At 36.5% G+C, this 25,552-nt stretch overlaps 1 protein-coding gene across 1 annotated transcript in view; it reads right to left on the bottom strand.

Annotated features, from left to right (window-relative positions):
• Positions 1–25,552, bottom strand: part of DNAJC24 (DnaJ (Hsp40) homolog, subfamily C, member 24) — a 35,389-nt gene that overhangs the window by 5,141 nt on the left and 4,696 nt on the right. The window contains exon 2 of the mRNA XM_010281697.1: positions 5,661–5,799. Coding sequence (XP_010279999.1) covers positions 5,661–5,799 — 139 coding nt within the window. The remainder of the gene's footprint in view (positions 1–5,660; positions 5,800–25,552) is intronic.

Below are 25,552 nucleotides of genomic sequence, written 5' to 3' on the forward strand. Positions count from 1 at the left end.
TCTACCATTACTTGAAAAGCAAATTTTAATTCACAAGTACAGCCTGCCTGGCTTTGCCATCTATTGGATTTGTCTGACAACAAGAGGTGAAAGGATTCTGCAGCTCCATTGTCTCAACTGCAGGATCTAAGAAAACACTGGCAGGCTCATCAGAGAGGTTTATGAGCCTGCAATTCAAGGAGATTAAAAGGAAAAAATCTACTGAGATTCTTTCAGGCTACAGAACCACATTAAATAACTATTAGCAGCTTGGTTCAGGAAAGCTTTACTAGAGCCCTTGCTGGGTCATTCAGAAATTGTAAAAGAGGAAAGGTATTTAAGTTTCACTTGAGGATACAATAAATATTTCTTGGGCTATTTAAAGCTGAGTTTTAGGGAAAGGGTTGCAAGCAGTAAATGGAAATGTAACGTTTTTAACAGTTTATGGCAATAGTAAAAATAGTCATAATACTTAAAAGATTTTTCTAGCTCTTTATCAGTCATATATTCTTAGGATTGTTTTTTTTTTTTAAATCAAACATGTAATTAAAAAAAGTTCAAGATATATAGTCAATCAACTACTGTTCATTGTATCTACTAAGTATCAAAATCATCACAGACTCAAAACTTGGATATTTTCAGAAGTTAATTTTTTCTAATAGGCTGTTTAATTTTTAAACAATTACTTAAATTTGAGTCTCTTGCATTAATTTAAAATAACCATGCTTACTTTAGTTTGACATGATAAGTCATGTGTTAAGAATTTTCGTAACAACAAGGTGTTTGTTAAAAAAAATAGAAAAAAATACTGCTTCACTTGTAGCCAACGCAGATTAGAATTAACTCCAAAGAGCTACAGTAAAGGCTTGAGTTCCAACACTAGTTGAGGGTCTACAGCCGTAAAATCCATGGCTAGAGAAGGAGTATACGCTTCTGTCACTTAAAGAGTATATCCTGGCACACTGAAAAGCCTAAAGTAACGGCCATGTTAAAAGCTTTACTTTGGTCTAAAAGTATTTTTTTAAGCAGGAATTTTCTTAACAAGGAACAACTAAAATATGCTGCTTTTTTTTTTTTCCTGTACTATGAGAGGAATGGGGAAGGAGCAGGAAGAGAAGGAGCTACTTTCTATTTAGCTTGTTTTTTTCATGTTCCTAATTTATGACCACACCTGTGTACGACTCCCTTTCTAAACCTGCAGTAGAAGCTTAACTGAGAGTGAGGACACATCCTCAAAGATTTTTCAGGTTGTAAAGAGATTGGTATTGCCAGTGAAAGCTGAATTAGCAACCAGGTATTTTAAAATGAGCTATTTTAGGCTAACCAAAGATTTTTGCTGTGCCTTACTGCCTAAAGGGAAGCTATAGAGAGGATGGAATCAGACTCTTGTCTCAGAGACAAATGGCACAAGCTGGAACACTGGCAATTCCAGTTAGGACCTGTAATTCCTTATGTCTAAGAAATAAAGCAAGAACAAAAGGAAACCGATGCTGAATATATATATTCATGTACAAAAATTGCATCTGCACTATTTTTCTAAAAACTGTAATTCAAAAATTGAAAATCAAAATGAGGTATGTGGCAAGATGTGAAGTCTCTTACTGGTGATTATACCCCTCACTCTACAAACACTTGGGCATTATGGACACCTGAGTCCCTCATCATGTAAAAACATATTGTCCTGGACAGAACGTCACTGGAGCCATACATGGAAAAAACCCTAGATTCTTAAATTTCTCCACCCTCTGCCCCAAAAACATATACAAAGCAAGTGGTTTTTGTGTCAGTCCCATTACTAGCTTTGAATTATTTGCTATATTTAGCGTCAGAAATTAATCAAAGTCACTAGTTTACTTGCTTAATTTTAATTGTGACCTTTCTGTTAATCATTCAATCATTAATCATTAAAATGTAAAATGAATTAGTAAAGTTAATTTTCTTAATTGTGATTGTTTAGATACACAGTTCCTTTGTATTTAAGTCAACAAAAACCCACAAAAATTGCAGGGCTACTATTCAAAGGGACCTCGATAGGATACAGAGATGGGCTGACAGGGACATCAAAGGGTTCGACAAAGATTAAGTCAAGCTTTTGGGATGGAATAACCTAAGGCACCAGTACAGGCTGGGAGACAACTGGCTGGAAAGCAGTTTTCCAGAAAAGGACCTGAAGGTCCTGGTGGCCAACAGGTTCAACACGAGTGGGCAGCGCACTCTCGCAGCAAAGGCCAACCCCATACTGGGCTGTATGAGCAAAAGCGTAGCCAGCAGGTCAAGGAAGTGATTTTATTCCTCTCCACTCAGCACTTAATGAGATTGCTTCTGAAGTCCTGTTTTGGTCCCCACAGTATGAAGCACTGACCTATAGCAGCAAGGCCCCAGGGGACTGCCAGCATGGCCAGGGGTTGGGACACATGTCACACAAGGAGAGGCCAGAAGAACACAGGCATCTCATTGTCTACAGCTACCTAATGGGAGGGTGTTGAGAAGACTTCCCAGAGGTGCACAGTGGAAGGATAAGTGAAAGGCACAAGTTCCAAAAAGAGTCCTTATATCCGACTCAATAGAAGGAAAACATGTTTTGGTTGGGGTTTTTGTTTTTCCTACTATGAGGGTGTTCAAACATTGGAGCAGACTGCCCAGAGCAGCTCTGGAATCTCCATCCTTGGGGATATTATAAACTAGGCTGAAGGAGGTCTGAGCAACTGACCTGTGTGGACTTGCCTCGAGTAGGAGATTGATCTAGATCACCTGTGAAGGTCCCTTCCAACCTACATGACCCTCTGATTCTGTAAAAGTTTTTTATTCTTTCTAACTGTGACACAAAAGCATGAACTTTCAGGGTTCAGATGACTTCTAACATGAAAACTGTAAAACAGTTTTTTTCCAAGCTAAACTCACTGAAGAATGTTTGGTAATTATTACTGTCAAACTTGATTTTAACTGTATATTCATCTTTTCTAAGTGGGATACCATTTAGACTGGAACCAAGTATGAAAAAAATCTCTAAGAAAATTTGCTCAGGAAAAAAAAGTCCATTCTTAATAGGTAAATTGTTATGCAGCTTTTTTTCCATCCCCCAAATCTTTCACAGGGATTGGAAACAAGAGATTCCTCATTATAAAAGGGTATCCTCATGTCAAAGAAAGCATAAAACAATGAATTGGAAAATTTTTTGCAAAACATACAAAAAGGCAATTCTTTTAAGATTTCCAGGCCAGAGAGGCTTGGATAAGTATTTGAGCCAAACCTCTTAAGCAGTTAGAGGTTTGTCCTTTCCACTTTAATACTATGACCTGAAGGCATAAAAAAATTAGGAGATCATTGTGATACCTTCAGAGAAAAGCAGTATTAAGATCTGAAAGCACATTTACCTGTTATTCTCAACAATTCAATGAAAAGACTATTAAAACCATAAAGCCCCACAGAATTTCAGCTGCTTAGAACTTCTCTGGCCACTGAATTTCTGAGCCAAGTAATTCAGATTTAGTTAGTATAACACAAGAAGATATACACAAATAAATGATCTGTGAAATGGGGAACAGACTACAGTGCAAGGACTTCCTGCTGGCTGGCAGCCACACACACGTGCACACTGGCATCCTTCAGATTCTGCTTCCTTGGCTTTGCAGTCGTACTAACTTGCTGTATCACCTCTCTCATCATTATTCCCCTTAGCTGCTGTCTCAAGTCCTTTGTTTCTGTGAGCTTTTACAGCAGCGTCTACGAATTTGTCTAGAATCATGACTTCGGAAGCAACTTGACAGGCATTCGAAGAACTAGAATTTATTTCACCATCGTTTTGCTGGCAGGGAACATGCTGCAAAGAATGCAGCAACACTGCACACGTATGTTACGTGTGGCTCAGTTTGAAACACTGGGTCCTCTGTGAATGGCACCTTCTATATTGAAATACATCTAGCCATTATCATACCATTACCAAATACCGTTGTAAATAAACGTACAATTTGTCTTCATTTACTAAGTCTTTTTTTGCAGAACCTTGAGATGCCTTTTAGAAGAACTCATCAGGTTGCAAAAGAATCTCAAGAAATACAGATAACCTTTAAAATACTGTAGAATAAATTTTGTCAAAACTAATTCATGGCAATGTCCTTAAATTCCATGGGAAAACGAAGTACCTTATTAAATCTTGATGTAACTCTCGACTTCAGTGGATTAACCTGACCCAAGCAAAATGGACCTTCATGGTCTGTGCTTAAGCTTTAGGTAAAACTCACTAGATACACAAAAGACTTCCAACTTAATCTCTAATATTTGTTTTTCCCTGTGCATGTACAATTTGTGAAAATAGAAGACACAGCCAATACTACAATGCTAAGAGTACAACAGGATGAGAGCACTAGGTAGCAGAAATTCCTGCTCTGGCATCACATTCAGGCATTTAAAAAGAAGTTTGAGATGAAAATTTCTTTAAGTTTGATCTTAATACCGTTTACATAATAAATTAGCACAGGATCAGCTTTTTCCATTCCTTTAAAATATCTGTTCAACAATTCCGTTTTCACCCCTCCACTCTCTTTTCCAAAACGCACACAAAGTCTGAAATAGAAGATTATTTAACTAGAGAATTCATACTGTGTATATACAATTATATATCACTCTTTTTATCCTGCAGTGATGCATATCTGCCAGAATGACTACGCCTTTGTCTCTCAAAGTTCTGGTATCCGCAGCGGCAGGGGAGTTAAAAATCAGCACAAGAGAGAAAGGTCTGATGGTGTGCCAATGTACAATGGAAGAGAATTCAATAACAAGCTGCAGAGACAGTGGGCTTTTATCAGACACATTCAAAAGTGGTGGTGGCTACACGTCAATGCTGGACCAGAGTGTGTTACTGCAGAGTGCGACTGAGTGTTTTCCCCACAGGCAATACACTATTATTGACTCCCCCCATTAACATGTAGGGTGGATATACATTTATTGAAGGTTCTAATGGAAGGCTGAGGGACTCCTATCCTGAGGCCAGAGCAGAAAGACAGCCTATCACTTCATGTAATGGTAGCCCATGTGTGACAGACCTGACCTACATTTCCCCCCTTTCTTTCTCACAACAGCCTGTCACTGTTTTAAGAAGCTATTTTCTGAGAGGTATAAAAAGAAATGCATGCTAGAGCTGCCTAGTTAATGTGTTATATTGGATTATTATTTAAAAACCTGCTTTAAAAAGCCTAGTTTAGACTACAGATAAAGTATGAAAGCTACCATAACACACACAACCAAAAAGAATGTGTCTTAATGATTCTGAAGTGCTTATAAACCCATACACATTGAACACTAGGTATACATGGATTAATACCTGTATCTAAGATACTGCAACAAAATGTAGTGTAAGACTTAAAATTAAGAATGTGTAATGAAGCTGCCTTAATAAAATAAAAAGGGCTAGTCTGTAATTAGTATAAATTTCATATTCATTCGAGTTATTAGGAATAACGACAGCTAATGTTTTGTTGGAAGTAATTCAGTGTTTTCACTAGCTAATGTATGTGTAGCAAAAGCTATAAATAATGGATCCACAGCTGAAAAGTAGGACAAGAGTGAAAGAAAGATTTGGTTCAGCAATAAACAGCATTTTAAAATACCATCTAACTACCACTCCCAGACCTTGCTTATTTAAAGAGCTGCTGCCACTACAGCGCTCCTTGGCAGGAACCTACCACGCTGCTGCAGGTCATACTCTTTTTTTGTCTCTTCGTTCCCTAGAATTTTCCACGCTTGATCGATTTCGATGAACCTCTGCACGCGCTCCTCCACTTCTCCTGCTGGCACATCTGCCTTCTGTTTGTCTGGATGATACTGCCAATCAAAAAAAAAAAAACAAACAAACAACAAAACAAACCCAGATAAAAAATGTTGAGGGGAGTGGAAGTGAGGAGAGTGGAAGAGGAGCAATCAATAATGCATTTGATATTCAGTTAAAAGGACAGAGAAAAGGAGAAGGTCTGAGCTAAGGTGCCAAAGGAAGGGAGACAACAATGCTGGGCACAAGAAAAAACTGCCAATTTAATTAGACCACTGAAATGGCAACAAAACCACCAGTGGCACAAACGTCACCATGTGCACTGACGGCATTTTCTGGATAATTTGCTGATGGAATCATTGGTCTTATGGACAATTTACCTACAGAGAATGACTACCACAAACAGAAATAGGTACATGCAGAGGACCATGACACTGGTACAAGAGGAGGTGCTGTAGTTGCTAGCAGCTCACGTAATGTTACACATAGTTGATTTAAACACCACCACCAATGTTTAGTCAAGGCTACTGCAGATAAAGTGAATGCTGTATTACATGTACCTCGCTTTTTAAAAAATTTAAATGGTAAATAGAACATACGTAGTCAAATATAATTTATAATACATGTAATTCTACTTTTGAAAATATGCCTCAACATCTTTAATTTCTTCCAGTTCAGTGAATCAATAGCCCTTCCAATATTTAAAGTCATGGATCACTGGCTACAAAATTGTGTCATTTTAGTTAAGAAATGGTTATTCAAGGACATGGCTGCAAGAAATCCCACATTAAATAGGCTATAAGAATTAAAATTAAAATGTTTTCTTTACCATTTGTACTACAGGTCCTGAACAGAGCATTCTGGCTTCTTTTTTGATTCAAATGTCTATTGAAAAGGAACTCTCAAAGCTCCATCTTCCTGTAGCTCTAATTCATCTCCAATAATCTCTTTTTTATATTTTAAATTGCTCAGTATAAGTGATAGACTCACAGGAAACAGCCTTTAAGATGAGAAAGTTGCAATGTAATCAGACCTATCAGCTGTTAACTGTGTTACAAATCAAGATATCCCGTCTTCTGGAGCTTCAACTTCTGCCCTTTATACTAACGTCAGCTGGGGCACTAAAAGGTACAGCAGTTTTTAAGACTTAGAACACCTGTTCTACAAGTGTTTAAGCAGATTTCTGATGAACCAAATCCCTTTGTTTTAGTTTATAATTAATTTTAGAAAGGCAAGAAAATAATACTACTATCACGTGTGCTTTGTAAAATTATAAAAATAAAAGGACCACTTCTACTGGAGTCTGTGTCTGTTGTTTGCACTGATGGATGTTACCCAGATAAATCCCCTGTACAATAAGAAGAGAATGTACGTAAGAGCAAAATGTTAATCTTTGACTTCAAGTTTTTTTCACAGGTATTTTTCCATATACCAATGAATGTACCTGTAACCTCAAGTATGAAGTCTGTACGTAAATGTGTATTTTTGTTCCACCATCCGAGTAAGCACAGTTGAAGTCATCGCTGCATTCAAGAGTGAGGACTAGCTTGTAACTTGCTGAAAATGTAGCTAAAGCACAGCTGTGATCCCTAAAGGTTTATCTCTCAGAGATCCCTTTTTTGTCTCCTCGGCTGAAGGTGACAAAATTCTAAGGGGCAGGGGCAGACAAATCAAAAGTGTTTGGTCACTGCACTTCGTCATTGGATTCTAAATAGCTAATTAGAAAATGAGTAATTATGCCTTTATCTGGTAGGCACTAAATTCAGTGTTGTCAGCATGCATCATGTTGCAAAGAGTTATATGACGGCCGTGTCTTTCACTGCATTTGGGTGACACTGTAAGCATTCTCCTAGAAGCTTACACCCCAAAGGATGTAAAGGCCTATCCAAGGAATATTGTACCAGAGAGTACCACAGAAACTTAACTAGATTTGAATAGCACTGCCACAAAACTGTTACTCATATTGTTATATGTTTGGATTGGCCACAAGACGACACCTTCTCAGACCAGCTTCTTACAGATACACGAAAACATCACTGACCAGTTGCCCAAAACAGCACTAAGACTACTGGCTTCCCTCCTGCCAAGGATGTTGAGAAAACACGCCCACAGAATTGATCACACTTTTCCTTTACTACACTAAAACTTTGCCTGACTGAAAAATAAGTTTGGACTATACTGGAAGTAGTTATTGAAAAACAGTAAGCCGCAAGTTTCATAAAAGTACTTTGGGAAAATAATAATCGGTGCAGAAAAGGCTATTCTGTTCATTTCTTAAATAATGCCAAAAATTCATTATTCTTCAGATTTATCATTTAGCTTTTAACTTCTTTCCTATAGATTTGGAAATTTTAGTATTTGTAGCATATGCAGTTTTTACATCTGAAAGGCTACAATTTCATGTAACTAATAACTACATTGCAGGGGATCAACTAACTAGAAAAAATAAAACATCTATTTTTGTCTCCATGCTTTTGGAAACTGTTTGCTCCTTCCTCTGTCAGGCTTGTTCCTCTATTACCATCTGATGCCTTTAAAAGTCTGCATCTACACTGAGAAAAATCCTCAAACCTCTGCTCTTTTACTCTAATCCTCTTTTTTTCCAGTCATCCCGTTTCACCTGCATTCTGTACCTGTTCTCATTGACTCCCGTTTCCTACTCTCAGCTCGCTGATCAAAATCCAAGACTGCTTGCTTGTAGCAAGAATCCTCTCTTGATTCAACTGCTCATACCCTTCACTCATCTCTGAGACGACAAACGAGGTGGCCTCTCTTCCAGTGGTTTAGGCCCTGTTCAGCCAGCTCAGACGCCAACCGCAGAGGACACCTTAGCAAAGTTTCAACCATCCTACGAATAGCTGAAGTTAAGAGAGAGTACACTGATGTTCTCCATCAATGCTGCAGACATTAATCAACCATACTCTTGCTTCTGCTTCTCCTCCCTCTCCAGCACACCCTTCAGAGGAGCTGCCTCAATAGAGCCAGGGGTTTGGCTTCGTTTTGAGGGAGGTGAAATATGATGTACTTTTCTGATCTCCTCCTCTTTTCCCATTCAGCCTTATTTCTGGGTTAATCTCAGCTGCAACCGTGTACAAGCTCCGTAATGAAAACGGACAAGCCTGTTTTCTACTCGACCTATCTCCTTCTATTCAAACTGAACTATTGTTCATCTCTCCCTCTGTGCATCCAGTTGCAAGTTCTTACTCCAAACGTTAGAACCCTGAATGCCTCCTGCAATACCACTTCTCAAAATCTGTGCAAATTATCTTCATGTCATTCATACCTCTCACCTCAGCACTATTTTCAGGTGCATTACTGCACTTCAGATATATTTAAATCTTTCTGGCTGCATATGTTAAAAATTTTAAAGAAGTAATAGTTCCATAAAAATAGCTTTTTGCTGAGCACTCATCTCGATTTTTGAGCACAGTAATATTTACTAACATGTTACTACTTAATATGACTTTTTAAAACCAATAAAGGATATTTCCCCGAGTCTAACAGCGGGAGGGGAAAAGGAAGAAGGTTAGAGACGCATGCCCAATCTACTTTTCCTTTTTTATACTTCTACTAGAAGCAATTTGCTAACTTCTTTCCATTACTAAAGACTGTCTGGAATTTATATCACTTTACAGCACATGATGCTTTCTAGTTACTGTGCATGTTAAAAAATAAACTGATTGATAATGGAAATCTATTAGTTCCCATACATGCCATACTGCTCGCTCCCCTGATGTTTATCTTATATGTCACATTGTCATAGTATTTCTTGAGGACTCTGGCTCTTGGTTTAAGGGTTAATTTTAAATTTTTTCTGTAGGATTTTTTTTTGTTTTAGTTCTTACAATCACTAAGCAAAATTTGAAAAAGCATGAACCTTGAAGTCCAAAGCTCAAATGAAAAACACACTTTAAATGTTATCTGTTGGAGACTTTGTGAAATTTTTAGTGCTGCAGGGAAACAGAAAAGCAGGCTAATACAAACTTAACCTCATGCCCTTTTCCATTACAGTATCATTATTTTACCTTTCTAAAACAACTGTATTGAACTGTCTTATTTTTAATATACATCAGACTGTACTTCTCAACAGTTTGTGTATATAGGGAATAGCATATCACCTGGCAAACATACCCCAAAACACAGATACTGGTTCAGTTTGTATTTATGTAAGTATGTAAAAATTTAGAATTTTTTCTTGGAACATCTTAGTTCCGGTAAATTAATTGTATGTCATTATGTTAATCTTTGATACCGACTACCAACTAGAGAATAACAAGTGAGCAATCTTTTTCTGTCTCAGAAAAAAAGGTGTTAATGTTGTTGCTTTCACCAAATAATTAAAAGTGTAGACCCTCCACAAATTACTTGAGATCCATCATATAGTGATAGGGCTCAAACTACTTACTTGTCTACTACTTTCTTAATGATTCTTGCAGCTGATAAGAGCATTGCTTTACATCATTAGCCGACATCCTCAGAACAATAGTTGCAAACTTTTTCTTTTACATTACAATGATCATTAATGAGTTCAACTAACAAGTCGAGTAAAACAATCCCCAAAATTAAACCTTGTGACCTTTCTCCTCCTCTTAGGAGACTGGTATTTTCATTTGTACAGCATACCATAGATATGGTTTTCACCCACAGGGTTTATGTAAGAATTAGGAACACAGTACAGAACATTCGACTTCTACATTCTTTATTTCTGCCTACTTTATACTCCGTGAAGTTTGGTCCCTTTCTGCACTTCAAGTATTGCAAAATTAGTCCCTGAACTTTAATCCCTGGAAGTTAAAAATGATCATTTGGTCAGTAACTGTAATGATATCATATCTCAATAACCATACCAACAGACCTTAAGGACTCTTATACCACAAGATGAGAAACTACGATAGCTGGTTGAGCAAATCAAGCGACACAGAGATAACACACCAAGGTCCCTATCCCTCTAACACTTGTACAAGTTGCTTAACTTTATGCAATAAATGTAATAAGCTTGATTGATTTTAATCAAATTAGCAAGCAGAAAACCTCCAGTTAAATCAATTTAAAGTACATGTCTTATTGGTGCTCATGAATTTATTTTTCAAAATAAATTTACAGCACCGAGTGAGAATCAACTTAATACAACTTATTGGGAGGGGAGGAGCAAAGCATGCAGGCATAGGTTTTACACTGAATTTGTAAGCTCTTGCTAAACTGTGAAATACACAACTAAACGCTTAATCTAGTCAAACTTTTACTCGTAACTACTTTTCCACATGACAAATTGAAAGGGCTGATTGCTTAGAAAAGGTTAAAAAGTACTCCTCCTTCTCATTTATTACTTAATATATTACCATGGTTATTTTGCCTTGTGTATAAGGGGTATTCACTTTAAAAGCCAAAGATGCACCACATCCCCAATTCCATACATCAAAACAGAAGGCTTGATTTTCTACTAAAACTACTACTACTTCCAAATTTTTATCTAAGTGCTTTAATTTACTGTTAAATAGATAACAGATAACTGTAAAGAACTTCCCCCCATAAAATGACACATGTTTTAAGTAAGCCTATTTAAAATGTAAACTTTCTATTTTTTCTGAAGCAAATGACGTAGATCAGCTTTAATTTTTTTCTAGGGTCGAAATAAGGAGTACTCGCCACTTTCTATGACTTTGTCTTTCCTACTTTCCAATATTTCATGCAAAGCTGTCAAACATTTGGAAAAATCTTCAGCAGCAAATAAAAAGTAATATAAAAAGGATGAACCAGATGCATTAAATCTTGACCTTCTCTACCAAGACAACAATTTAAGGGAAATATTTTCAGATTTTAAAATTTTTATTATACCAAAAAAAGAAAATCTAAAATGTGTAAGAGAAACCATTATTAAGCTTCTAAATTTCAAAAGTAAGGACAGACGTAAAACAATGATGAAACCACTAAAGCTGAAAAATTAACAAGTTAAGACTATTCTGGACTTACTCTCATGAGTCATAAAGTAACCACTAAGCAGTCAGTACTATCAACAGTTACAGCACAGAAAATTTCTAAACTATCATGTTTATTAAAGATTAACTTTGAAATTATCTATAGTCTCATGGAATCACCTTGCTAAATTAAACTGACAATTCTAGACAAGTCTTGGATTCCTACTTTTTTTCCACAGGGGATGTGTGCCTATGTCTGAATATGGGATATACTTAAGGCTAGAGATGTGCCCTAAGTTCCTGAGTAAATCAAGTAGTAAGATTTTAACAGAGGATTACTTACATGCATTCAAGTACTCATGCTTTTGTACGAACTACATCTAATGTCTAAATCTAAGCTGTAAATAAGAGTCAATAATAGAACATCAATGTCTAAAATTAACTTAGTATCTCTTAGCATCCTCCTTTTCTCCAGGTTAGGCATATAGTAGTAACTATGATAGTTTTATAGTCTGACAGTACTTGTTTCATGTAATGCAACTGGAAATAAGATTTCCAGCCAAGTATGAATTATCTGGGGTTTTCTGTCACTATACAAGTAACAGGAAGCCACAGTGTTCATGACCTATACTACAACACCTCCTGGAATTTGTAAAAAAGATCTGTATTTATATTAAAAGATAAGCAATAGTGAAAGGCACTCAGTAATGATCAGGGAAGAGAAATTCAACCCAAACTTTACAAATAGAGCACCGCTCTCTATCTGGTGAAGCTACCATTTTTGATGGATGACAGAATTGAATTAAAATCGCAAACAGGAGATGTAAAAGTCACGGAACTGGGATGCAAAGGGTCAGTTGGATTAACATTGCAAAAGTGAAAGTCACCATGGATAAGCATCGGGTAGTATGAGATAACAGCAGTACACATCAATGACAGCCATTTCCACTGATAGGAGACTTAGATGAATGACAGCAAGTGGACACCAGAGTTGGATACTATGGTTTCAGAAGAGAAAAAGAATGAGAAAGGGAAACATTGGAAGTAGCTGGAAGGAGAGAGAAACCCAAGCCATTCTTTTCAAATAACATGGCCGGCCTCATGGCTAGGACTCCCAACAGAATGAGACTGACTCCTTACTGGAATTGCGCAGACTAATACCAAGCACTTTTAAAATTCACGTTATCATTATTTAGGAGGTTCCACCTATTTATTCTTATATCAAAAGCTCAATGTTGAAGAGGCAATATGTTCAAATGTCAGAAACAGAATTCTCTCTCAGAGTCAATATATGGTCGTTTGGTTATTAAGTCTAAACTGTTATTTTATTTATTCCACATTATAATGTAAAATAAGTTAAAATTATTTTAAAGACAAAATGGGTATAAGCAAGCAGAACAGAAAGCCTAACACAAACAGTCTTGGTCTATACAAAGTTTAGCAACAAAGACACATGTTGCACTATGACAAAACACACAAATCACTACCAGTATGCCCCTTGCAATAGAACAAAGTGCATCCTTTTAACAAAACAACAACAAAATTCAGGAGTTACCCTGAACATAAAAATACCAAAATTGGAAACTATGTTTCAAAACACTTTGCATGTTTTATGCAACATTTACACATTATCAGCTGTAATTGTTATTATCCACAGGTTAAGCTAACTAGGTCAGGACAAAAACTGTCAGTGTTCTCATCTGACAGTATTCATAGGTCCATGCAAATTTGTGTGTAGACTACAGAGCTCATCATAACACTTCACATCATATTAAAAGGAAGCTGCAAGACAGTCAACATAGAGAAGAAAAACATTAACCAGCTATTTCCTATTTAATTTCCAGTTGTAGTCTGAATTCTTGTTACATTTCTCTGCCTTTAAAAAAAAAAAAAGAAAAAAAGAATCTGAGTAAATTTAATGCCAGGCTGTTCTTAGGAGGAAAGTCCTTCGCCCCTGCTTACAATATAAGTAGTAAATACCAGTTTTTACTGGGACTTGCCAATAAATCTCACCCTCTGACACAGAGTGTCTGTTCGTACTCAGTTTTTGGCTGCTCTGCCACAAATGCCAACAAAGGGACCAATTAACGAAAACTTTCTTGATACATTCCCAGTGGATGAATGTCCGCCTTGCAGAAGGTACCTTGACAACATTCATCTTGCACAGGCCAAATGGTTGCTCTGTGGTAGCAATTAAGACACCACCAGCCTTGGCTAGATTTAAACCAACAACCAAATCTGTACAGATCGCACCAAATGCTCACAGAAATCCGTAGAAATTAACTTCTAAACAAGGGCTGGATTGGGTCATATAATCGCATCCATTTCTCTAGTTATCTGCAAACCACGTGGACACGTTTTTATTAGAAAGAAATTACAATTCTTAAAACAAGATTCCTTAATCTGGCTAGCTGACCACAATGTTTAAGCCACGTCTATAAATATCTAGGAAATCAACAACTTTTCTATATCACTTCAAGGATCAAAATAATATGGCAGGCTGACATTCTCTGTGTTTGTACTCAATCTTCCTCTCTCTCTGGAAAAAGCCAGTGTCTGGTCTTCATATTCCCATAGCTTTGGAATCACATTTGGACAATTAAGCCCAGTGCAGCATCCCTGCTCTTTCTAAAATTACATTTGGAAATGGAAGAGTTTTGTTGCTTTGATCCAGAAGTGCCTGTCTGAAAGTCTCTTACCTCAGACTGCGAACTTAAGAGACTAATGTGATACCTAGTGGAAAAACCTTGCCTGCATTGCAAAGTTCATATTGACTTCAAGTTTTTGACAAAGGGTACCCTTCCTGCAGTCTCTATCCTCAGGCAGTTTAAAATATGGCTGGTCAAGGCCCCAGACCTCATGATCATTATCACAAAACTAGGCATTCTGCTCCTCTTGGTCTTAGGGCTCAATAAATTTACATTTAGCACTATCCAAGATATTAAACTTGTGTATCTGAAATACTATAGTTAAGCTTAACACCGTATAGGAGAGTGGGTTCCCCTCACCAAGCCACACCCCAGAAAAACAGCACATTTCCAGTTCTATACTATGTCATTATAAGGCTTGTAGCAATATTTTAAATCAAATTATGTGGCATGTGTTGAAAGCTCCAGATCAGTTGATAGAGTAACAAAATATAAAGCTGAACAGTCTCCCTGCTGGACACAACACAAAAAAGGAACCATATAATGCAATTACAACACTCCAGGAGCTATATATAATTACATTTAAAGTTAACACTTTTGCTAATTTTACATACATTGTCACACCGAATACTTTAAGCCACAAATCCCTATCAGCATGTAATAGAATTAACACACGTATTTGGTATTACCTACACCATGTATATGACAGCTATACTTGAGCAATCGAGCACAATGACTCTAAATGATCATTTACTCTGGTTATGGGCATGATATACAGATTAGAAGTACGCAGACTAGCTGTTATGCTTTAGGGCTGAATTCTTATTTTTCTTGCAGAATCCATTCTGTAATGGATTTAAATCAGAACAGAGAATGAATTACAAAATCGTTTATTAAACTGGAATTTTAATTTTTAGATAACCATATTTAAAAGAAGCACAGGTTTTAGCCACCTGTGCTGGTCAAAAAAAAAGGTGACAAACATGCACTTGGCCCCCACCCTGTGGCACTCACTGAAAGGTCACAGAAAGAAACCACCTTCCAACTTCACCAACTGAACTCAGTAAATTAGGGCAGGATGAAAAAAACACTTAAGTATTTTTTAAAAATTTAAGTGATGCATTCAAGAAAAGTATTCTAAAACAGGAAGTGGTTTATTTCAGTAAAACAAAGAAGCTTAAACTGTAGAGGAAAAGTAATTCGTTTGGAAAAATGTGTTTTAAACATGTAAACATTAAACTTTTCTCCTATCATGGGAGGAAGGAGACTTTCTGAATGAACAGTATGAATTAATTACCAATACGTTTATACAAATGAATGGAAAAAAACTCATTACCAGTAACCAAATAATTCTGGCAGTACCACCTTGCTAGACTCAAAGGGCTTTTCAATTCCAAATTACTTAATTTTCAAATGAAAAGCTATTACAAAATAATATGTAGTAGAAAACCACTTTTTTGAGGTGGAACCTCAAAAGCATTGTCATGCTACCAGCTTTTAACTTACAATGATTTTGCTTGCCATTTTATCACATGAACCATCAGGAAATCTTACTGCCCTAGTATTTCTTTCTTACTACTCCAAAAAGCAGGAAGAAAAACTACATAGTTTTATTAAAAACCCCTATTTAATCTATTTCCATAATTTGTAGATCACCTCCTACATTAAAGACCTAAACAAAGGGCTACATGATTTTTATGAGCAAGACACGTACAAAACACAGGCTTGATACTTAATACTTCAGTAGAATTAGAAGGAGATAGAATAGAAGGAGCATGTATCAAAGTATCCCCAAGCTTTCCCCAAAGTTTACAGCAGAGAGTGAAATTTTTCAGCAATGAAGATTTCCTTCACTGGAACTATGCTGAAGTATCCTTTTTTAGCTTTTCTACAGGCTTATTTTGCATATAAAGGTCTTGTATAGGAGCCACCCTGCAGCAACGTTACGCTCTGGGCTCTGTGGCCTATATGGTTCATCAGGTACTAATTAGAAAGTATGTTCTGTCAACACTTTCAACACTTTCTTGCTCTTCTTCCATTAATTGATCATCCTGACCAATTAATACAATGCAGCACCACTTCCAAACTCCTTGAGATCCTTTACCTGTGGGAAACAAGGATGAAGGGGAAAAGAAACATCCAGAAGGGTCACAAGGTAACCACACTTGTCTAAGATCTGGAGTGGCAACACTACCGCTATGCTGAAAGGTTAATTATGTTCCTACCAACATCCTCTTGAGCCCAAACTTGTTTTTTTATCTACGAAAAAAAAGAGTGAGCCCAAGAATAAAAACATACTTCATCTAACAGGCTATATTAAATTTAGAAACAGCTTATGAAAAAGTGAAGGCTGCAAAACTAAATTCACTTTGCCATTAACAGCATATTTCTCAACAGAATATTTGCAGTTAATACTATCACTGTTAGATAGTATGCATCAGAAAATAAGTAATGAATATCGTGCAGAAACTATGGTATGCTAATCCCACCTGTGCGTACAGCAGTCCAAACAACAGCTGCCCATACAGTCAGAACAATCATAAATCAGCATTTTATAAAAACTATAAGTAATTAAATACATGTTTTCTCCATTTATTACACTGCACTAAAAATCGCAGAAGAGAAAAACATACGACAAAGCAGCTGCCAAATACAACACACTACTGCCACCTAATGCCTACTACAAGGTTACATCAAAAACATTTCATTGTTTCTCTGCACTACATTACCATGATCAAAAACGGAGACCAAAGCCAATAAAAAAGTTCATTGTTTTAAAATATCTGCTTCACATTTTCCTCCCCTACAGGCTTTCTAAAGTGAACTGATGTGATCATATCCTTTCTTGTACACAAAGCCTGTAACAGGCAAGACGTATGTTCAGTGGGCTAAATATGGGACTTGTATTTCATCTGCAAAAATATCAGGAACGCAATACATTTATTTCATGAGGATACCCACATAAAGAAGTGACTACGTTCACTAGATCAGATTACACACTTGTTTACATTTTTGTAAGCTATCCCCTGTAAAGTAACTAGCACAATTCAGTATTGAAAAGCTTCACATGGCAAGTATTTGGGAAGGGGGAGGCTGAGGGGGGGAAGAGGTATGCTCTTATGTTAAAGCAGCACAAACCAAAATTACTTTGAAGGTGCTTTTCTTATTCCAGCTATTTTTGCAACAAAGCACTCACTCTGAAACATGAAACCTGTTCACTTCCATGAAAAGAGTGATTCCAGGTCTTAAACTTGCTTTCCTAGCCCACAATCAATCTTTTCAACATGTTCACTCAGTTGGCAGAAGTTAGCAGGGAACATGGAAGTAGCCTGCTTTTTCCACTTGCAAAGAGGAGAAACAGAAAGTGTAGAGTTCCTTGTGACATTCGATCTTTTCTTATAGAGATTTAAACTCCCCCAAAGGATGTCTATCCAAAGACAGCTGGACAAAAGAGCAAGGAATTTATCTTCTTGATTCATTACTTCAATCCATCTCTTCTTCCTTTTTTCCCCAAACACAAACAATCTTTAAGCTTTTTACCAATTTTAGTCTTCTGCTACATGATCTTGTTATCTGCTTTGACACTGATTCCAGCTGCCACTGTCCATCCGCAGGATGATTCTTATTCATAGGAAATGTTCCTCATTTGAGGAAAAGTAAAAAAAGACAGTTTCGTCTTCCTTCTATTCTCTTATACCTGATCCATTCTATGATGTTTTTCTAACATTGCTCAGTGATCAATTAGGTGGTGAAAACTGTCCATTCTTCTTCCTTTTTCCCCCTTACATTCTGCCATAATCAGAAATTGTTATGCAAGTATCAATCTGAGCTTCCCACACAATATTCAACTGCTTGCACACATTATTAATCTTTTCCATACCTTCAGGCGAGAATAACCACTGCTATATACAACATCCAGCACAGCAGACCTCCAGCTTCACTTGACATACAGAAGAACCATCAGAATAGAAATATTTCAGCCAATATTATTGCTGCTATACCTGTTACTATGACGAAATATTTTCTGTGACTCAAGGTATTTGCAGCAAAGCATCCTCAAGACAGCACAAAGGAGGAAAAAGGAATTTTTCTGTAACATTTTAGTTATTCATCACCCAATTAATAATTTTAAAAGAAAACACTCACAGACAACCCAACTTGCTTTCTTTTAAAAACAGACAAAATAAAAAATAAGTTAGGATTAAATGTACACAGCAATATGCAAGTTATGCAGACCACATTACTAGCATTCACTAATAGCTGCACAGTAAAAACAGAGAATGATACTACCAATCCAGTCCTGAAAATTCCTGAAAATTACTAGACGCCTCTAAAGTGCAATTAAAAAACCCCACAGAATAAATTACACTGTCATAAGCTCACTGATTTGCATCTTGCTTAAACATACTTTAAACTTCCTCAACCTTCTCTCCGATTAAGCCAAGAATTTCACCACAACATCCTCTTTCACATTTAAATCACACCTTAATTTCTGACCAGAGTTTGGAATGGTTCTATTATTCACTGGAAAATCTTAATCTTTGGTCAAGTTGGGCATGAATCTGAGCTGAGAGCCACCTGAAAAATCTGAAGAGAGATCCGCTTTTCCTTCTCTATACTTAGTGTCTTCTGCCAAAATCCCCATCTTTTGCATACTTGTTTTATGTATTTAACTGCAGTAGCAGCAGGATTGCCACTGTAAATCTGACTATACTTTTATCGAAGTAAATTCAACATCCATGGAAACAGCCACTTTCAATTTGATGCTACTTGTAAAAGTCCTGTCATTGCGAGCTGGTCTTACACCAAGAAGTAAATTCTAATTAAAAATACTTTATTTTCTGCAGTAAATTATTAAAGTCTAAAGATTATATTATGTATGACCAGAATCCTTTCCTAATGTAATTGCTGTTATCACAGTGCTGTAGTATCATTATACCATTATTTTGACCCTACACTCTCTTACTGGTCTTAACTACTGACAGTGGGTCTCTGCTTTGTTCAAGGTAACACTCCATGAATCTGCTACTTTAAAGCACTCCAGCTCACCCTGCAAAAAGAAGCAATTGCAGATTCTTGTTTGAAAACTTTCTCAAGATGAGAAAGATAACCTATTGCATTGGCAAGGGAAACGGACTGCATTTCTGCAGCAGCAATAACTAGTCCATCTAATAGAAACCTATGTAACAAACTCTTAGTCCTTTCACCCGCTATTCCCCAGTCTCTGGAAAGATCTAACTCCATTACACTGAGAAGAGCCCAACAAAACAAGTAATTACCTCATATAACTTTCATATTAAATGTTCAGACTTCTTATCCTTTTCAGCTCTTGAACAAACTTAATGCTGAAATAAAATGCAAAAGTTTCAGTTTTTAGCAATAAAAAAGCAAATCAATTGTTGTTGTATAAATAGAAGCAAAGATTAATTTATCTATTGAAGGTATGAAAATGAGGAGAGAAAACAGAACCTATGGTTACCAAAAAGTACATCTTTACAAATAGCTTCTCTTCCATTTTCTTCTGCTTCCATGGCTCCTTATTTTCCTATGAAGAGCCACCCAAGAGCCTCAAAAACTACTTTAAAAAGCCTTTTGGAAACTACACTACACAGCGGAGAAGATAAAGCAATAAAAAACCCCACCAAAAACTAGCAAAGGAAAGAAGGAAAGAAATGAAGCATTTTAAAATTTACAGGAGTATAAAGGTAAAAATAAAAATACAAAAAGGAATTATAAAAGCTCCTTTTAATTTCTGGTCCCTGTGCTCACAATTTACACTGTTAAACGTCACATTAAATGATGTTCTATTGTTTAGGCAAAGGTTAACGTGGCCCTAGTCATAAAATAATGCCAGTTACAGAAATGGTTAGGACACAAGTTTAGGCAAATGCTACTTTCACGTAAAAGCAAAACTCAGAATCCTCTATTGTATTATTAAAAAAAAAAAACCCAGGGTTGCTTAAACTACTGAAAAAATGGGCATGAACTTTTCCAGCTGACACATACACAAAGGAGAACCCACAGGATGCTCTTCCCTGGCTGAGTAACATCTGGCAGAAGGGCAGGGACAGGCAGCAGTAGTCCTCAGCTTGCACCGTGACTTGCAAGATGAATACCTTTCTGTAGGCTAAGAAAGTCAACTACCTTGACACCTCACAACTTCCTAAGGACTGCTGAGCACAAAGCATGGGGTTTTTTGTGTTGTAACAAATTATTTGTTAGTGACCTAACTGTTACACTTGCATAACACTTCAAAAGTTGCAGGTGGTTTTGTTTTTATGTTTCCTTGAAAGTATTTCTTTCAGCCTTCCCTATCTCTAGGAGCAATACAGAATCTCTACAGCATTTGAAGCCACTCATGATCTTAGGATAACAGGTTAGGCCCCAGCCAAATTATAACTTCTAAAATGGACATGAAATGCTAAATACAAAGAGTATTTAGCACTCAGTTTAAAAAACACTCAGGTACAAAACCCGTGAAGAAATCACCTACCTTTTATGAGGCAGCTTAACTTGAGAGATACATTAATAAACATATCACATCATATCCTAACAAAAACAGAAGCACCACAGCCTGTTGTATAGACAATATTTTCATATCTGAGGCAATGCCAAGGAAGTCTAAAGCATCTTGGGAAGTCTCAAAACTTAAAATCAGAGGCCATGAAGTATGCTATGACTATTGCATAAACACTTCACTTCATGGACATCACACCAGTATTTAAAAAACCCACAAAACCAAAAAACCACATTAGCATTCCGTTATTTCAAAAGTTCATACCCATAGTGACAAAACAATTCCAAACATAATCCACAAAACCATATAAACTTTGCATCTAGTCTGGATTGGATTTACTCACACTGATGGCTTAAAGGATGTATTCATATCTGGATTGATCACTAGTTTGGTGTTAATTTAACTTCTAATTTGAGGTTGGCACATCTCTCCATTTGCAGTAAGGAAACAATTTTGACAGTGTACCCTCATAACTACTTAAACACCATACTTCCCAGATGACTCAAGGAAATCATGTGACAATAGCATACTATGCTCACTTAACAAAATTTATTATTCATCTTTTTGCCAATGATATTTAAAAAGCATTCTATATAGACTGTCTTAGCCTTTACAGAACTTTCCCATTGTAGGAAGTGGTAGTCAAGAGATACAGATGAAGTCATCACCCAGCACAGATCAGCAACTGTAGAGGAATAATCCAAGGTTTCCAGTACTTTTCATTACCTGAGTTTCAATAGCAACGTTTACAGAAGCCATAGTTACATTGAGAGAATCCTACTAAGCCTGTATTTTGTATTGCTCTTCTGTAGCAGTATCAACTAATACTGGATTGCTAACATGCTCTGGCAGAAGGTAAGTACCTCTTAAATGAGGAATACTTGTTCAGCCTCTCCTCAAGCACTTAATTAGTTACTATTTAACTTTTATGTCAAGAAAAGAAAAATGTTTATCTAAGATGCTCCTCAGAAAACTGGTTCATCTTTACCTTCTTTGACCATGGACATTCTTAGGTCATAAATCCAAGCAACACAAACTCTGAATTTTTACATTGTTAATCTATTGGGAATAACAACGAAGGGTCAAGTTCTAAAAATATCTGACTATTGACTTTTCAGCCTTAAAGCGTTACCTTTGACACACTGAAAATTAAATGACAGATAGCTTATCCAAATAACTGGCAGACTACAACAAAAAACCTGGATTTTCTTACTATAATAATACAAGCTATCTACAAAGTGTCCTACAAGACAGTCCTTCAGGTGTAGAATTAAATTCTGCATTAAATCAGTTCAAATGAGCTTATGTCTCCTGACTGGGCTCAAGGTGAGATGAGAAAGCATTCATGATCAACTGAGGCAAGGAAAAGATAAAACATGGAGGGTGGGACAGTTCTTAATATCATTCACATGGGTGATCTGCTGACTCTAAAGTGTTTAAAGATGAAGGAAAGAAGGAATGTGTTACTTTAAAATACACAATATAACTATTATGGACATTTCTAAACATAAGGCAAAATTACACAGATAATTTATTTAAATCTAAAAAACGCCACAAAACCCAAGTCCCCAAAACACTAAACTTTTCAAGGTGCTACATCATATGACGATATTTTAAAAATCTAGTAACTATTTCTGATTCAACACAAATGTGGTCAGTTTCATTTAATAGCAATAAGAGATCCTTATATAAACAGTTATTACAAGGTGATTGATTCTACCCTTAATATTTATTATCCTTCAAACTCATGTTCTGGGATTATAGCTTCTTTAAATGATTGACTCAGTGCTTAAAATGTCAACAGTAGACAAATAAAAAGTCTGATTTGAAACTGTTGAACAACTCAAGGTACTCTTGACTGTGGCTGCTCAAACATCGGAATAATCAGAACATTTATGTATGTGAAAACATTATGCCAGTCTTTTGAGCTTCCTTCTTTGTGCTTTAATTCATATCTTTTGCTACATGATTTTTATTTCAGACGTCTCACTTCAGAAACGAGATAAAAAGCACACCATGCAATATAAACTACTCGAATGTATCTTCAAAGGTGCTGAAAGAACACTTACAAATATTAAGAAACATCTTTATGGAATGTAATAAGCTAGTACTTAAGATTTTATTTTGAATCAGAACTTTAATTTTATACTTCCTCAGGGCACAGTGAATATTTATAAGGAAGGAAGACCTTTCACAAAAAGTCTGCCAAAGACAGTGTAGATTCTGTTCTTAATATATTGTTACAATTAATAACTTATATAATCAGTGCACAAAACGTTCAAGAGAGGCATCAGATTCCGGGTTCCTTTGCAGAGCATAAACAACATTAAAGGCCAAGCACACATTAGCTGAATCTCACATTTCAGTTGCCTGATCCCCATTCTGTTCTGTGTGTGTACCTTAAAACTGCAGAGGATGAAGTATCAGAAGCTATTTATCATAACAAATAAACTATGGACAATCACCCAGTAAGTAAACATTACCTTTAGAAATAATTTTCCAAACTAACATTACTTCCGTAACTGGCTGAACTACCAGGATAAGTAATATATTACTTATTTGCCAGCTTATTTTGTGATGCTATAGCTTTTCTAATATTCTACATAACAGTTAAAAATAACTTTCTGCTGTAGGGATGTTCACACCATTAAAACTCACCTACATTTTCAAAAAACAATATAAAAAAATTACACATTATAAAGTAATAAAAAGTGAGACATCACGCCACACAAACTGAGATATGGCAGACACACACCTCTAATAAAGGAGTTCTGCAGACTACACAGCAATATTGTCTTATGTCCTACTTCGATACCTTACTACAGCCTTTTCCTCCTCACCTACACCCATGACCTCTCTCCCCCCCGCCCCAGCTCCCTTCCGCAAGTCAGGCTACCTTCCCCAGCCTGTTCTTGCATAGGCTGTGTCTGGCATACGCCTTCCAGCTGGTTGCTGACCAATCAGAGCACCAGCTGGCTAATCACTGCGTTTCATTTGATTAGCCAGCTGCCTAATTATGTAGAATATACACTCCCATTGGCCGGTTACCCTAAGGAGAGCATGTAGGGCCCAAGGCCCAACTGCCGCCAGCATTGCATCTTCGCACAATTCCGACTGAGCGCGCGGGAGTTTCGCCTCACCTGCGGCAGTTGGTATCACTGCACGTGGCAGCATCACGCATCTCCAGGGCGTCTGGCTTTTAAGTGCCATCTTGACACGTGCAACAAATTTGCGATACCGTTCAGATTGAGAAAAGTTCCCGTTACTGCAATATGATCATTGCAGGGTAAGTGCCTGTTCTTCAGACTTACTACTCAATATCACAAGACCTCTTCTGGTCTAAGGAAAAAAAAAAAAAACACACAAACAAAAAAGCACACACACAAAAAAGACGTAGATGAATTGAGCAAAAGCTCTCATAGCTTAAACAGCAGAAGGAACATTAGCATGATCATGGTCTGGCTAATCAAGCTGTTTGAGCTAGTGACTTCTGTAACACTGAGGTTCATTATATACTACATAAGCTAATAACCAATTTCTCAAGTCCCAACTTGAAGATATGCCCCCTTGTATTTTATTAAGGTCATAAGTAGTAAATCAGGTGTAAAGAACAGCTCAAAATAAAACTACCCAGAACATCAAAACAATAGTCCTTTGTATTAAACTTAGTGGTTGATCTTTCTCTCTGTTGCAATTATATTAACTTTGTTCAAGCTACAACCAGGTTTCCCTGAAATTGTTCTGATTATACTGTCAAATTACAAAACTCGTTTTCTACAAGTTAGCTGAAACTAGAATTAGCCGAAACTAGAGTTAACCAAGCAAGATGATCTGTTAAGTATCTCTAACAAGTATGCTGCTCTTCAAACAAAAAATAAAAAACCTGCAAAGGCTATTAAAAAAAAAGAATACACACACTACATAATTTTAATTATGAAAAGCCTTAGTATGAAACTTCTGATACAAAGCTCAAGGTATTTTCACTTTAAAGATTCAAATTCTCAGCTTAAACTCAGCATGAAAAGAAGTTCCTCAGTAGGCAGGTGATTTCAAGAATAACATTGAATTTATTTTGGAACAAACTTTAAGACAACAGTCATGGAAGCACATCTTTATAGAAATACACTCTGCATTTCTTGTGATTGCAAAATTTAGATGTGTACATAAATCTGATAAGTTACAACAGATTTTTTTTTTTCTCTCCAGAAAGACAGATTTCTTTCTTCTGTGCAGGCTCAATGGAACAATCTTTTCTTGAAGTTATTTTGCTTCATTAAATTAAAATTCTATTAATGTCCTTTTTTATTGTTGCTAAGAGTCATTCTCACCTATGCCTGATGCTCTGTTTTCAGATTTTCTACTCTTTCAAACAGATTAAGTGATCACCTTTGTATTTATATACACACACCACCCCTTCTGATAAAAGATAATCTTTCTAACACTATGTGTTAAATGGTACATTTCATTTCCTTACCATATTAAAAATAAGAGCTTCCTGCATACTCCTTGCTCAAATTACATGGATTTTCTTTAAGATTACGGCACACACTGTAACAGCAGCATATAATTTTCCTGCAACACTAATTTTTTTCCGGTTGAAAGGTATCCTATAATATCAGCATCAACAGGAACAGACACCCGATTTTCAGCTAGACAAAGCTTATGTATTTGATAACTTTATTCCCTGTAAAAAACAGTTTTCATATATAGAGCAGAACATGAAAATCTG

Source organism: Phaethon lepturus, unplaced genomic scaffold (assembly GCF_000687285.1).
Source record: "Phaethon lepturus isolate BGI_N335 unplaced genomic scaffold, ASM68728v1 scaffold41762, whole genome shotgun sequence".
In the NCBI taxonomy this organism is placed as follows: Eukaryota; Metazoa; Chordata; class Aves; order Phaethontiformes; family Phaethontidae; genus Phaethon; species Phaethon lepturus.